At 43.0% G+C, this 15,250-nt stretch overlaps 1 protein-coding gene across 2 annotated transcripts in view; it reads left to right on the top strand.

Moving 5' to 3' along the window:
- BORCS5 (BLOC-1 related complex subunit 5) overlaps positions 1-14,257 on the top strand; it is a 96,847-nt gene extending 82,590 nt beyond the window's left edge. For both annotated transcript variants that reach the window (XM_060166861.1, XM_060166860.1), the window contains exon 4: positions 13,572-14,257. In XM_060166861.1, coding sequence (XP_060022844.1) covers positions 13,572-13,802 — 231 coding nt within the window. In that variant the 3' untranslated portion in view covers positions 13,803-14,257. The remainder of the gene's footprint in view (positions 1-13,571) is intronic.
- The last annotated feature ends 993 nt before the right edge of the window (positions 14,258-15,250 follow it).

Raw genomic sequence — 15,250 nt, 5'->3', positions numbered from 1 at the left:
GAACATATAAATCAAAAACACATGGAAGGACTTGTAGGTGAATAATGATTTCAGTTATTAAGTAGTGTGAAATGTTTCTGTAAGGGAACTTTGCGGTGAGTAATGTGACTCTTTTGTAAGATTTTCAGTAGCAGAAGTTCAGAACAAAAATAAAACATGTCAGCAAAAAACACAATGGTAGATTGTCCTCTGAGTGATTGCATAAGCCTTGAAGATAGTGTAACAAGGATGAGGCATCACAATAGCTCCCTGCCTTTACAACAGAGATACATGTGCCCGTTTGGATATCTTCAAATGTCATTTTTTCTGCCCTTATTTACTTAATCTTGCTTTCCATTTTTCATGTAAAAGAGGTTTCTAGACATAGTTTCTCTTTCAGTTCACATATATTTTATAATTTATCGAGCTCTGGGGGTTTATTTGGTTTTGTTTTTTGGTGGTTTTTTTTTTTTTTGGCTGTGCTATGCGGCTTGTAGGATCTTAGTTCCTCAACCAGGGATGGAACCTGTGTCTCCTGCAATGGAAGGGCCGAGTCCTAACCACTTGACTTCCCTGGAGCTCTGATCTGGGGCTGTTCTTTATCTCATTTATTCCTCACACTTAATCCCGTGAGATAAGACCAATCATTATCCCCAGTTTAAGGGTGAAGAAACTGAAGCTCAATGAGGTTCAGTAATTGGTTCAAGGTTACAAAGATAATCATATGCACAACCAAGACTTTGACCCAGTTCTGTCTGACACTGCTGTCTTCACCTGCCAGCTACATATAGTTGTCCGTAAAGCTTGGTGACTCGAGCCTCACAATAATTCTTTGTTTATTTCGTTGTTTCTATCGAAGCCCCTCCCCTTCTGAGAGAAGCCCTCCCCTCTCAGAGGGATTCTGAGTCACTCACCTCCAGCTCAGGATGCCTCCAATGTGTAAACAGATTATTCCCAGGCTCTGGATGGTCACTTCACACCTGAGGTGAAAGCTCTGGTGAAACCTTGGGAGGTAAACTATTGAGAATTTAAGCCAGTGGGTCTGAAAACCAGAGTCCTTTTCTGCCACCGCAGCTCAGCCAGGACGGGAGCGTCCATGAAACAGGTCCCTCCCGAGGTGAAGTGCGCAACCTCATGGACATTGGGGTCGTGAATAGCCACTTCTCGTCCGGTAGCAGTAACTGTCCAGAGACAGGGATGGCATCCAGGATAATCTTGGTCATGGACCTGAAGCCTCCAGAGTCCTCAAAGTGATGTGAAAATTGACCAGAATGTCTTCCCTTCCACACCGTGTCGGGCCTTCCCCAGATGAGTTCTGGGGACGCTATTGTCTGGTTAACATCTAGCTGTTCCCTTTTTCCTGGTCTGTAGTCCAACTTAACAGTGCCCGTGGGTTCAATCTTCAAGCAAGTTTTACTCTTTTACTTCCTTGGACCTTTTGTCCCAAGAGGACCAGATCCCACTTCAAGCTCATCTCTGGCAGGACTTTTCTGTAGGCTCCCCGCCCGTTTCCAGTGGCTCTTCACTGGCCTCCTCTCCCCTCCTTTTCTTTTTAATAAATTTAGTTGATATTCAGCTTATCAGTTGGAGACTCACTTTCCTGGAAGGGATCTAAATTCTCCTTTTAAGGATCTCAAAAGCAGATTGTTGTTGTTTTTTTTGTTTTTTTTTTGTTTTTGCGGTACGCAGTCCTCTCACTGTTGTCGCCTCTCCCTTTGCGGAGCACAGGCTCCGGACGCGCAGGCTCAGCGGCCATGGCTCATGGGCCCAGCTGCTCCACGGCATGTGGGATCTTCCCGGACCGGGGCACGAACCCGTGTCCCCTGCATCGGCAGGTGGACTCTCAACCACTGCGCCACCAGGGAAGCCCAAAAGCAGATTTTTTAAAGAAACTCAGTGAAGGTTTTGAGACAGAGGCCCAGGTCAGTTCTCCTGAAAAGATCCCAAATTTGGATTTTTTTCTTAATATTGAGTTGTAAGAGGTCTTTATATATTCTGAATATGTCTATTATCAGATGTTGATCAATAGATAATATTTCTTCTCTTAGTCTGTGGCTTGCCTTATCGTTTTCTTAATGGTGTCTCTCAAGGAGAAGTTTTAAATTTTGATGAAGATCAATTTAACCATTTTTTTTGTTTTATGGTTAATGTTTTTTGGACCTGTTTAAGAAATCTTTGCCTACCGCAAGGTAGCAAAGGTTTTTCTTCTAAAAGTTGTATAGTTTTAGCTTCTATGTTTAGGTCTGTGATCCATTTCATGCTAATTTTTGTGTATGGGGTGAGGTGTAGGGGTTCAGGTTTTATTGGGTTCTTCCAAAAATTGTTGAAAAACTTTCTTTTCCCCATTAAATTACCTTGAAAACTTTGTAAAAAAAAAAAATCAATTGACCCATGTATGTTTAGATCTGTTTCTACACTCTGTTCAGTTTCATTGATCTATATATGTCTCTATGCCAATCCTGATTACTATAGCTTTTTTTGGAGTATAATTGGAGTATATAATTGGAGTATAATTAAGGAGATTAATCCTTTGTTGTTTCATAATTGTTTTATAATTGGAGTATATAATAGGAGTATAATTAATGGAGTATAATTGCTTCACAATATTGTGTTAGTTTCTGTTGCACAACAAAGCGAATCAGCCATACGCATACACATGTCTGCATATTCCCTCCCTCTAGAGCCTCCCTCCCATCCTCCCTATCCCACCCCTCTAGGTCATCGCAGAGCACCAAGCCGATCTCCCTGTGCTATGCGGCTGCTTCCCACCAGCCAGCTATTTTACATTCGGTAGTGTATATATGTTGATGCTGCTCTCACTTCGCCCTCCCACCCCATGTCATCAAGTCCATTCTCTATGTCTACCTCTTTATTCCTGCCCTGCAACTAGGTTCATCAGTACCAATTTTTTTTTTTTTAGATTCCATATATATGCATTAGCATACAGTATTTGTTTTTCCCTTTCTGACTTACTTCACTCTATATGACAGACTCTATGTCCATCCACCTCACTACAAATAACTCAATTTCGCTTCTTTTTATGGATGAGTAATATTACATTGTATATATGTGTCACATCTTCTTTATCCATTCCTCTGTCAATGGACGTTTAGGTTGGTTCCACATCTTGGCTATTGTAAATAGCACTGCAGTGAACATTGTGGTACATGCCTCTTTTTGAACTATGGTTTTCTCAGGGTATATGCCCAGTAGTGGGATTGCTGGGTCATATGATAATTCTATTTTTGATTTTTTAAGGAACCTCCATACTGTTTTCCATAGTGGTTGTATCAATTTACATCCCCACCAACAGTGCAGGAGGGTTCCCTTTCACCACACCCTTTCTAGCATTTATTGTTTCTAGCTTTTTTGATAATGGCCATTCTGACCACCGTGAGGTGATACCTCATTGTAGTTTTGAGTTGCATTTCTCTAATAATTAGTGATGTTGAGCATCTTTCCATATGCCTCTGGGCCACCTGTATGTCTTCCTTGGTGAAATGTCTATTTAGGTCTTCCGCCCATTTTTTAACTGGATTGTTTGGTTTTTTTTGATATTGAGCTCCATGAGCTCTTTGTATATTTTGGAGATTAATCCTTTGTCTGTTGTATCATTTGCAAATATTTTCTCCCATTCTGAGGGTTGTCTTTCTGTCTTGTTTATGGTTTCCTTTGCTATGCAAAAGATTTTAAGATTAATTAAGTCCCATTTGTTTATTTTTGTTTTTATTTCCGTTACTGTAGGAGGTGGGTCAAAAAGATCTTGCTGTGGTTTATGTCAAAGAATGTTTTTCCTATGTTTTCCTCTAAGAGTTTTATAGTGTCTGGTCTTACATTTAAGTCTTAATCCATGTGGAGTTTATTTTTGTGTATGGTGTTAGGTAGTGTTCTAATTTCATTCTTTTACATGGAGCTGTCCAGTTTTCCCAGCACCACTTATTGAAGAGGCTGTCTTTTCTCCATTGTATGTTCTTGCCTCCTTTGTCCTAAATTAGGTGCCCATATGTGTGTGGGTTTATCTCTGGGCTTTCTGTCCTGTACCATTGATCTATATTCCTGTTTTTGGGCCAGTACCATACTGTTCTTGATTACTGTAGCTTTGTGGTATAGTTTGAAGTCGGGGAGCCTTGATTCCTCCAACTCCACTTTTCTTTCTCAAGATTGCTTTGGCTATTTGGGGTCTTTTGTGTTTCCATACAAATTGTAAAATTTATCCTAATTCTGTGAAGAATGCCATTGGTAGTTTATTAGGGATTGCATTGAATCTGTAGATTGCTTTGGGTAGTATAGTCATTTTCACAATATTGATTCTTCCAATCCAAGAACATGGTATATTTATCCATCTGTTTATGTCATCTTTGATTTCTTTCATCAGTGTTTTATAGTTTTCTGAGTACAAGTCTTTCACCTTTTTAGGCAGGTTTATTCCTAGGTATTTTATTCTTTTTGTTGCAATGGTAAATGGGAGTGTTTCCTTAATTTCTTTTTCTGATTTTTTGTTGTTGATGTATAGGAATGCCAGAGATTTCTGTGCATTAATTTTGTATCTTGCAACCTTACCAAATTCATTGATTAGTTCTAGTAGTTTTCTGGTGGCATCTTTAGGATTTTCTATGTATAGAATCATGTCATCAGCAAACAGTGACAGTTTTACGTCTTCTTTTCCAATTTGTATTCCTTTATTTCTTTTTCTTCTCTGATTGCTGTGGCTGGGTCTTCCAAAACTATGTTGAATAAGAGCAGCGGGAGTGGACATCCTTGTCTTGTTCCTGATCTTAGTGGAAATGCTTTCAGTTTTTCACCATTGAGTATGATGCTTGCTGTGGGTTTGTCATATATGGCCTTTATTATGTTGAGGTAGATTCCCTCTATGCCCATTTTCTGGAGAGTTTTTATCATAAATGGGTGTTGAATTTTGTCAAAAGCTTTTTCTGCATCTATTGAGATGATCATATGGTTTTTATTCCTTAATTTGTTAATGTGGTGTATCACATTGATTGATTTGCATATATTGAAGAATCCTTGCATCCCTGGGATAAATCCCACTTGATCATGGTGTATGATCCTTTTAATGTGCTGTTGCATTCTGTTTGCTAGCATTTTGTTCAGGATTTTTGCATCTATGTTCATCAGTGATATTGGTCTATAATTTTCTTTTTTTGTGATATCTTTTTCTGGTTTTGGTATCAGGGTGATGCTGGCTTCATAGAATGAATTTGGGAATGTTTCTCCTGCAATTTTTTGGAAGAGTTGGAGAAGGATTGGTGTTAGCGCTTCTCTAAATGTTTGATAGAATTCACCTGTGAAGCCATCTGGTCCTGGGCTTTTGTTTGTTGGAAGATTTTTAATTATGGTTTCAATTTCATTGCTTGTGATAGGTCTGTTTATATTTTCTAATTCTTCCTGGTTCACTCTTGGAAAATTGTACCTTTCCAAGAATTTGTCCATTTCTTCATGGTTGTCCATTTTATTGGCATATAGTTGTTTGTAGTAGTCTCTTATAATCCTTTGTATTTCTGCAGTGTCAGTTGTGATTTCTCCTTTTTCATTTCTAAATTTATTGATTTGTGTCCTCTCCCGTTTTTTTTCTTGCTGAGTCTGGCTAAGGGTTTATCAATTTTGTTTATTTTCTCAAAGAACCAGGTTTTAGTTTTATAGGTCTTTGCTATTGTGTTTTTCATTTCTATTTCATTTATTTCTGCTTTGATATTTATTATTTCTTTCCTTCTACTGACTTTGGGTTTTCTTTGTTCTTCTTTCTCTACTTGTTTTAAGTGTAGGGTTAGATTGTTTACTTGAGATTTTTCTTGTTTCTTGAGGTGAGATTGTATTGCTCTAAACTTCCCTCTTAGAACTGCTTTTGCTGCATCCCGTAGATTTTGGGTCGTTGTGTTTTCATTGTCATTTGTTTCTCTGTATTTTTTAATTTCTTCTTTGATTTCTTCAGTGATCTCTTGGCTATTTCGTAGCGCACTGTTTAGCCTCCATGTATTTGTGCTTTTTAGTTTTTTTTCCTGTAATTGATTTCCAACCTCATAACGTTGTGGTCAGAAAAGATGCTTGATACGATTTCAATTTTCTTAAATTTTCTGAGGCTTGATTTTTGACCCAAGATGTGATCTATCCTGGAGAATGTTCCATATGCACTTGAGAAGAATGTATTCTGCCACTTTTGGGTGGAATGTTCTGTAAATATCACTTAGATCTATCTTGTCTATTGTGTCATTTAAAGCTTGTGTTTCCTTATTATTTTCTGTTTGAATGATCTGTCCATTGGTGTAAGTGGTGTGTTAGAGTCCTGTACTGTTATTGTGTTACTGTTGATTTCTCCTTTCATGGTTGTTAGCATTTGCCTTATGTATTGAGGTGCTCCTATGTTGGGTGCATAAACATTTATAATTGTTATATTTTCTTCTTGGATTGATCCTTTGATCATTATGTAGTGTCTCTCCTTATCTCTTCTAACAGTCTTTATTTTAAAGTCTATTTTATCTGATACGAGTATTGCTACTTCAACTTTCTTTTGATTTCCATTTGCATGGAATATCTTTTTCCAACCCTTTACTTTCAGTCTGTATGTGTCCCTAGGTCTGAAGTGGGTCTCTTGTAGACAGCATATATATGGGTCTTGTTTTTGTATCCATTCAGTCAGTCTGTGTCTTTTGCTTGGGGCATTTAATCCATTTACATTCAAGGTTATTATTGATATGTATGTTCCTATTACCATTTACTTAATTGTTTTGGGTTTGTTTTTGTGGGTCTTTTTCTTCTCTTGTGTTTCCTGCTTAGAGAAGTTTCTTTAGCATTTGTTGTAAAGCAGGTTTGGTGGTGCTGAATTCTCTTAGCTTTTGCTTGTCTGAAAAGCTTTTGACTTCTCCATCAAATCTGAATGAGATCCTTTCTGGGTAGAGTAATCTTGGTTGTAGGTTTTTCTCTTTCATCACTTTAAGTATATCCTGCCACTCCCTTCTGGCCTGCAGAGTTTCCACTGAAAAATCAGCTGATAACCTTATGGGGATTCCTTTGTATGTTATTTTTTGTTTTTCCCTTGCTGCTTTTAATATTTTTTCTTTGACTTTAATTTTTGTTTGTTGGATTAATGTGTGTCTTGATGTGTTTTTCCTAGGGTTTATTCCTATATGGGACTGTCTGTGCTTCCTGGACTTGGGTGACTATTTCCTTTCCCATGTTAGGGGAGTTTTCAACTATAATCTCTTCCAAGTATTTTCTCAGACCCTTTCTTTTTCTCTTCTTCTGGAACCCCTATAATTTGAATGTTGGTGCATTTAGTGTTATCCCAGAGGTCTCTGAGATTGTCTTCAATTCTTTTCATTCTTTTTCTTTATTCTGCTCCTCGGCAGTTACTTCCACCATTCTGTCTTCCAGCTCACTTATTCATTCTTCTGCCTCAGTTACTCTGTTATTGATTCCTTCTAGTGTATTTTTCATTTCAGCTGTCATGTTGTTCATCTCTGTGTGTTTGTTCTTTAGTTCTTCTAGATCTTTGGTAAGCATTTCTTGTATTTTCTCAGTCTGTGCCTCCATTCTATTTCCAAGATTCTGGATCACCTTTACTATCATTACTCTGAATTCTTTTTCAGGTAGATTGCCTATTTCCTCTTCATTTATTTGGTCTTGTAGGTTTTTTATCTTGCTCCTTCATCTGTGAAAAAGTTTTTTGCCATCTATGTTTTTTTTTTTTTTATGAGTGGGATTGTGTTCCTGTCTTATTGGTTGTTTGGCCTGAGGCTTCCAACACTGGAGTTTATCGGCTGTTGGGTAGAGCTGGGTCTTGGTGCTGAGATGAGGAACTCTGTGAGACCTCACTCTGATGAATATTCCCTGGGGTCTGAGGTTCTCTGTTAGTCCAGTGGTTCGGACTCGGAGCTCCCACTGCAGGAGCTTCGGCTTGACCCTGGACTCATGATGCCTGGGGTGGCAAAAAAAAAAAAAAAAAAAAAGAACAATAACAAAGTGAAAAATAAAATTAGACTAGGAAACTAACAGATATATTAGGAAGAATATAAAAATAAAACTGTAGAGGAATCAACAACCAGAAGGTACATCAGTACCACAATAGTAAAAAAGAGGAGGAGGGGAAAAAAAAGGGAGGGGGGAAGAACTCGGCTCTGGAGGGTGGGACCTAAGCAAGGGTGAGGTTTGGGTGGTGGGTGGGGCCAGTGCTCAGGACCCACAGGGCTGGAAAAGGCCCTGGGGGCTGTGGGGGGTGGGGCTTAGGCTCAAGGAACAGAAGGGGCCCAGGTGTGGGTCTCAGAGGGCAGGACATCTCACCTGGGAGCCTAGCAGGCTTCCTGGGCTTGAGTGAGTGGGACAAATGCCCTGCTCTCTTCTCCTGCTCCTGCAGTCTAGGAGGGCCTCTCCTGCCTGCCTCTCCCGATCTCCCTGGCCTCCCTCCTATGCCCTGAGGACCCACGTGGCCTGGATGGGGCTTCGCGGCAGGGGTACCGCCTTGGGAGCTCAGCAGCCTCCCCTGCCTGAGTGGGCCAGGCGATCGCCCTCTCTGCTCTTCTCCTGCTCTTCCTGGAGAGTCCCTCCCACCTGCCTCTCCTGATCTCCCTGGTCTCAGGGTCACTGATCCTGTCTGGCTTCCACTTCTCCTCCCTCCTCAGTCCCTCTGTGTCCTACCGGTTCACTTTGAGGTTCCTCCCATCCCCTGGGCCTCAGAGTCCCTCACCAGTAGCTGACAGGTGCCCTAGTTGTGGGGAGACGCTAACTCTGCATCTTCCCACACCACCATCTTGACTCCGCCCTGTAGCTTTAAATTAAGTCTTGAAAGAATTACTATGTCTTCAGACTTTGTTCGTTTTCAAAATTCTTTTGACCATTCTGTTTACTTAGAATCAGCTTGTCAAATCCCTACCAAAAAAAGCCATCCAGAATTTTGATTCAGATTGCAAATGAATCTATAAATCGATTTGGCAAGAACTGACATCTTAATGATGTTGAATCTTCCAATCCATGAACATGGTATACCTCTCCATTTTCGAGATCTCTTTTAATTTTTCATTGCAGGGTTTTGTAATATCAGTGTGTAGGTCTTATACATATTTTGTGACATTTTCTCTAAGTTTTTTATGTTGATGCAATTGTAAATTTTGTATTTTTTATTCCATTGTCCAGTTGTTCATTGCAAATATATAGAAATACAATTGATTTTTGTATGTTGACCGTGTATCTTGCAACCCTGCTAAATTCACTTGATGGTTTTATTAGTTTTTGGTTCTAAGCTTCCTTAAGATTTTCTAGGTACACCATGTCATCTGCAGATTAAGACCCATTTATTTATTCCTCTCCAGTTCCTGTGCCTTTTATTTCCTTTGGTTGACTTATTGCAGTGGCTAGGACCTCTAGTACAACTTTGAATAGAAGTGGTGAGAATGGGCATCCTTGCCTTATTCCCGATCTTAGGGAGAAAAGTGTCTTTCACCACTAGCTGTGATGTTAGCTGTTGGGTTTTCACAGATGCCCTTTATCAGACTGAGGAAGTTTCCTTCTGTTCCTAATTTGCTGAAATTTTCATAATTTGTTGAATGCTTTTTCTATGTCTGTTAAAATGATTATATGATTTTTAACCTTTATTATACTGAAATGACAAATTACTTTGATTTTCAGATGCTGAAAAAGCTTACATCCTTGAGATAAACCCCACTTGGTAATGATATACTATCCTTTTTGTATATTTCTGGATTTGATTTGCTAATATTTTGGATCCATTGCTGGCAGTGGACCGACCAGGGGGGCAAATAGGATGCCCCATCCACATAAGGTATTTGGAACGACTTTGAGCCCCTTCTATAGATGTCTAATGTCATAGTAAAGCCTGCACTGACACCCACAAATAATCTCACCTCCTTTTTCACCTGCCCTTTGAAAGGTACTGCCACCAGAGACAGTATGTGCATATGTGGAGCAAGGTTTGAAGTATGAGTTTAAGAGTAAACAGTGAGCTCCTTAGGGCAGGGACTTTATCACATTCCTTCTATCAGTGTAAGATTAAATCGAACTGGTGTTACAGAGACCCAGAATTATGGTGGCTTATACAGAATGGAAATTTTTTTTTTACCTTTTTTTTAAAAAAAATATTTATTTATTTATTTAGTTAGTTGGTTGCACCGGGTCTTAGTTGTGGCAGGCGGGCTTCTTAATTGAGGCTCACGGGCTCCTTAGTTAAGGCATGCGAACTCTTAGTGGCAGCATGAATGTGGGATCTAGTTCCCTGACCAGGGATTGAACCCAGGCCCCCTGCATTGGGAGTGCGGAGTCTTAACCACTGCGCCGCCAGGGGAAGTCTCTACCTTGTTTGTTTCTTTTAAATTAATTTTTATTGGAGTCTAGTTGATTTACAGTTTCTGCTGTACAGCAAAGTGAATCAGTTATACATATACATATATTCACTCTTTTTTAGGTTCTTTTTCCATATAGGTCATTACAGAGTATTGAACAGAGTTTCCTGGGCCATACAGTCAAAATGGAAATTTGTTGTTCTCTCCCACACCCGGTACGACTCTCATGGGGAAAAAGCCTCATGGACCCAGACTTCTTCTAGTTCACTGCTCTGCCGACCCACAGATCATGAGCTTAGTTATTCTTGGGGTCCATGGGGGCTGCATCTGCATTTCAGCAGCAGCAGAGGGAGGGAAGGGACAAAGAAGGAGAGGAGGAGCATGCCAGCTAACCTTTAGGAAGGCACCCGGAAGCTCCGTGAGAGACTTCCTCATATACATGCCGCTGACTAGTACTTAGACATGTGGTCACAGCAAGGCCAGGGTTTTGAGGCAAGAGTCACGGGGAATAAATAGTCATTCTCTGTCTATTGGAAAATCTAATAGTTTTTTCATTTAAATGGCTCCTCTGGAAGTTCCTGAAACAAAGTTATTTGCAACATTCCTCCTTCTGGGCCTGAGTTTCCTGGAATAGTAAAGTCATGTTAACAAAGAGAGTGGAAAAGAAAAGTCATGTTAATGTACACAGTAAGCCGTGTGGGTGTAAATAGTTTTGGTTCTTAATATCTATATCGCTAGGACTTTGCATGGTGCATGGTACACGGTAGTACTCGATAAATGTCTGTTGACTCTGTATGTTGTATTTATGCTTCCTTGTTAGAGTCTACATGCCAAAATAGAAACAGGAAAGGTGAATATGTTCCCGATTGTCAAAATGGTAAGATTCAGAATTGCATTCGATGCTGACATTGCCTAAAGTCATGTCAGAAATGCTGGAGTAAGTGTGTACCTGGGGTTCACGGGCACATCCTTAGGTAGGAGTAGGGGTCAGGAGCGGTATTGTCTGAGCAAAGGGCAGGGCATGAGAAGCAGGCATTGCCCATTTTATTACACTCTTCCAGGTATTAAAGTCTTAGCTGCACCAAATTGAGACTTTACTTGCAGCAATCAGAAAGAATGGGAAAAGATTTAAAAGGCAATAACTTTTCCATCACGTGATTTGATGCTCTTTAATGCCATGCCATGTACCAACTAAAATCTCGTGTGCCCCTAATGGTACACTCTCTCAATTAAATACTGTAAAAGGAAGATGCTGGACTGAGGAAATCTGGGTTTTAGTCTTGGTTCTGTCACTGTGAGATCTTGGAGGTCGCTCAGCCCTAAGTTTCCTCTTCTGTGGTTTTTTCCCTCTGGGACTGTCATGGAATTGACTCTTGGAAGACACACTCTAAACACGTTTGAACAGCGTGCCTGGATTCAGTGTGCTCACCTAAGCATTCAGCATGACATGGCTTCGGACAGAAGCTCTGGACACATTAAACGTGGCCTCAGCTGGATGTGGAAGTGTGTAAGGAAGTGTATGCCATTGAACAAGAAGTGTGGAAGTAAGGAAGTGTATGCCATTGAACAAGAACTCTGCTAAGATGGTTGTAAACGCTGTCTGGTCAGGTGTCAGTCCGGCCGTAGGGGAGGGGATGGGTTGATTGCCAAGGGCCTTAGGCACGATAAGGTAGAGCCTTGGAGGCCATTTCAGATAAACTCTGACTCGGGAGTCTGTCTGGTCTGGTAGAGTCGGGGGCCGGGAGTGCCCCCGCCAAGCGAAACGTGATGACGCGAGAAGGTTCTGAATTCTGGTGCAGGCTGTTCCGTGGGCTGTGCTGGCCCACGAGTGGGTCCCAGCTGGCTCCCACAGTCTCGCAGAGGGCGGAGTGTTCTAGGTGCTGGACCGAACTGCCATCCTGAGAAGGCTGGCGCCGACTGTGAGGAAGACGGTCGTTTCCTGCCTCACCACCTCCGAAGTGCTGAGCGCCTGAACAGGCTTGCGGAGAGCCCGCTGAAGGTAGAAACCGTTTCCACCTTGTCTGGAGCTTCCCATGCACATGGATTATTTTCCTCCCTGCGCACCCCAGCCCTTCACCAGCTGTCTTTCGTTGTCCCCTCGGCATTTCAAAACAAGTGACGGGAGAACCAACGGACAAAAATAAGCCCTGAGTTCCTGTAACAACCCCCCTGCTCCTCAGCACCGTCCCTCTCTGCCCACACGCACAGCGTCAAAATAGAATTGGTTATTTTGTTTTCGGGGGGGTGCCCTGGCTTGGGTCTCTTATATGTTATAGCGTTTGTTTTGTTTTTGTCTTTATCGCGCCGTCTTCGGAGGCTCTGCGGTAACTCGCGTTGAGGGCCAGCGCTTGGCTGGCTGCCGGGGTTGGGAAGGGCCGCGCTCCTGGGAGGACAAGAAGGAAGGCTTGAGGTGCCACTTGAGCTTTGGGACAGAAGCATGAGTCTCGGGGGTGTGACTGTTTCCTCCCTGGTTGGGGAAGCAAACAAGTGGGGAGGGAGTGGATGCGGGTCCATGCAGAGGAGGGGTGCGGGCATCCGACACGCTGGCGGTTCCCTCCTCCTCCTGTTTTCATCCAGATGATAGGTACCAAAGAACCTCGCCAGGGGAGAAAAAGAGGCCACAAAAGGGGAGCCCAGAGCCTCCAGTTTGCTTGACTGGGGGGAGAGTGCCCAAAGCAGCCCTCCGTTTGCCCCGCATGGTATATAGACTTGACTTGGTTGGCATCTGTGGTCCTGGCGGGGAGTGCCACCCCCTCCAGGCAGCTCTCCCGGAGTGACTGCGGTCTGCAGCCTCCAGGGAGGAGGGAGGAAAAAGCCGAGTCCTGAGCACGTCGTCATCTCATTTCGTCCTCACAGCAACCCTGCAAGTCTGCCATCAGTCCCCTGATTTTTGCAGATGAAAGACCTGAGACAGAAAGCATACATATTAGCAGCTCAAGTGGCAGAGCCGGAGTCAAACCTTGGTCTGCCTGATTTCTGAGCCCAGGATTCTTTCCTGTAGAGAGAAAGAGCTAGAAATCCCAGGGTCTCAACAAGGACTAGATGGCTCACGTTCCCAGAAGGCAGAGCTGGAGGCCGTCATCCCAGTCTCCCTCTGCAGAGGGTTCTGGGGCAGCAGCCGGTCAGGTCGTGTCCTGGAAGGTTTTTATGCCCAGCGATTCCGCTTCCTGCAAAGCTGGTCGCCCCCGATGTGGCCTGTGCGCTCCGCACCTCGTGCTCATCCCCCAGCCTTGTGACGGGACTTGTTTCCTCTGGGTTGAATGTGTCTCACTTCTCTCCCTCCTGCAGATGGATCTGTCTGTAGAAACCCTCTTTAGCTTCATGCAGGAGCGCCAGAAAAGATACGCCAAATACGCCGAGCAGATCCAGAAGGTCAACGAGATGTCAGCCATCCTGCGCCGTATCCAGATGGGCATCGACCAGACGGTGCCGCTGCTGGAGCGGCTCAACAGCCTGCTGCCCGAGGCCGAGCGCCTGGAGCCCTTCAGCATGAAGCCCGACCGCGAGCTCAGGCTGTAGCTGCCTCCCCCCACCGGCTGCGGTCGGGGGACCGCCAGGGCCCCAGGACGCTTGGAACCAAAGGCGTCGGAGGTGACCGAAGGCCACTGGGGGTGTGGACGCTCCCTGAGGGCACGGGAAGCAGTCCAGCCGCCCTGGAGACTGCGATGCCCCAGCCCTTCCCTTGACGCGCTCTCCCTCTGCAACCAGCAAACCTACTCTCAGTGGTCACCGAAGTTGGAATGTTTCAACTATTAGGGATTCTTTACAGAACTCTGCCTTGGGACTTATTTTTATTTTGCGTAGTTTTTTTCTTTTTAATTGACCGTGTATATTATCTAGTCTAGCTTGCAGACTGAAAATATGAAGAGAAGGGGAGAAATATTTTAAGAAGCTCTGTGTCCCTGACGCCTTCGTGAAATTTTTCTCAGTCGGCTGTCTTGTGGGTTGTAAACATAAAGAACTAATTTAATCCAGGTGTGTGTGTTGTGTTTCCATCGTAGCAAGTCTTTATCTGGCCTGGCACTGCTCCTGTGTCAGCTTAGGGTGCCCCTCCTGTGTCATCATCGGAAACTGAAGACTCCCTTTCCACAGCCTGGTCGGGTTCATCTCCCACTGATAGCTGGTTTCCTTGATGCAGATACAGTTTAGGTTTCCTCTTATTACATCAGCGCTGGCAGGACTCCCGTTTTTGAGGCAGGTTGTAGCCCTCATTTGCTTTACGAGCTTTGCAGACTCGTGGAGCAGAGCGGAGAGCGCTCACCCAGCAGGCGTCCACGGAGCCCACTGGATGGGCCAGGCCTTGTGCCGGGGATACAAAAAAGGCTGAAGAGGAAAAACTCCAAGTGCTGCTGAATTTCTATGGGCGATTAGGAAATGAAGCAATTTGAGTAACCACAGAAGTACTCAGTGCAGTACTTGTTGCACATCATAAACGTTCTAATGGAAGAAAAGATTGCAGAAGCAAAGAAGTGGAACGTACGAACAGATCCAGGCAGGCAAACGGAGACCAGGAGCCGGGGATATAGGGAGGTCACTGAGGCCCACGGGGCTCCCTAGATTCCTCCAAGCCTCAGAGGGTGTTTTTTGTGTCCAAACAGCCTTAGGTATATTTGTAAGGTTAAAATTGATCCCACTTAGTTTAGCATCTCTCAGTTAAACTTTATCTGATTCTAACCTCGAATTTTTTTATTTTTTAAACCTCGAATTTTGATTGAACACTATCTTGTAAGGTTCTTAGAACCCGGGATAAAATGTAGGGCATAAAACAACTGGATGACAGCAGAAATATGAACATTCCAAGCTAAATGGAAAAAATAATTGAAAAAAAATGTAGACACAGGGAAAAAATCAATAGCTTCTAGCATTTTCTAAGGACCAAAAAATATCAAGATTGCTCATTCCCTGTGAACTGGAAAGACAACCTGGAAACCAGAGCCGGGGAAGAGGCCAAGGCAGCATCTGCCTCC

The sequence above is a fragment of the Lagenorhynchus albirostris genome, chromosome 11 (genome assembly GCF_949774975.1).
Source record: "Lagenorhynchus albirostris chromosome 11, mLagAlb1.1, whole genome shotgun sequence".
Classification (NCBI taxonomy): Eukaryota; Metazoa; Chordata; class Mammalia; order Artiodactyla; family Delphinidae; genus Lagenorhynchus; species Lagenorhynchus albirostris.
This window is presented reverse-complemented; position numbering and strand designations above follow the sequence as displayed.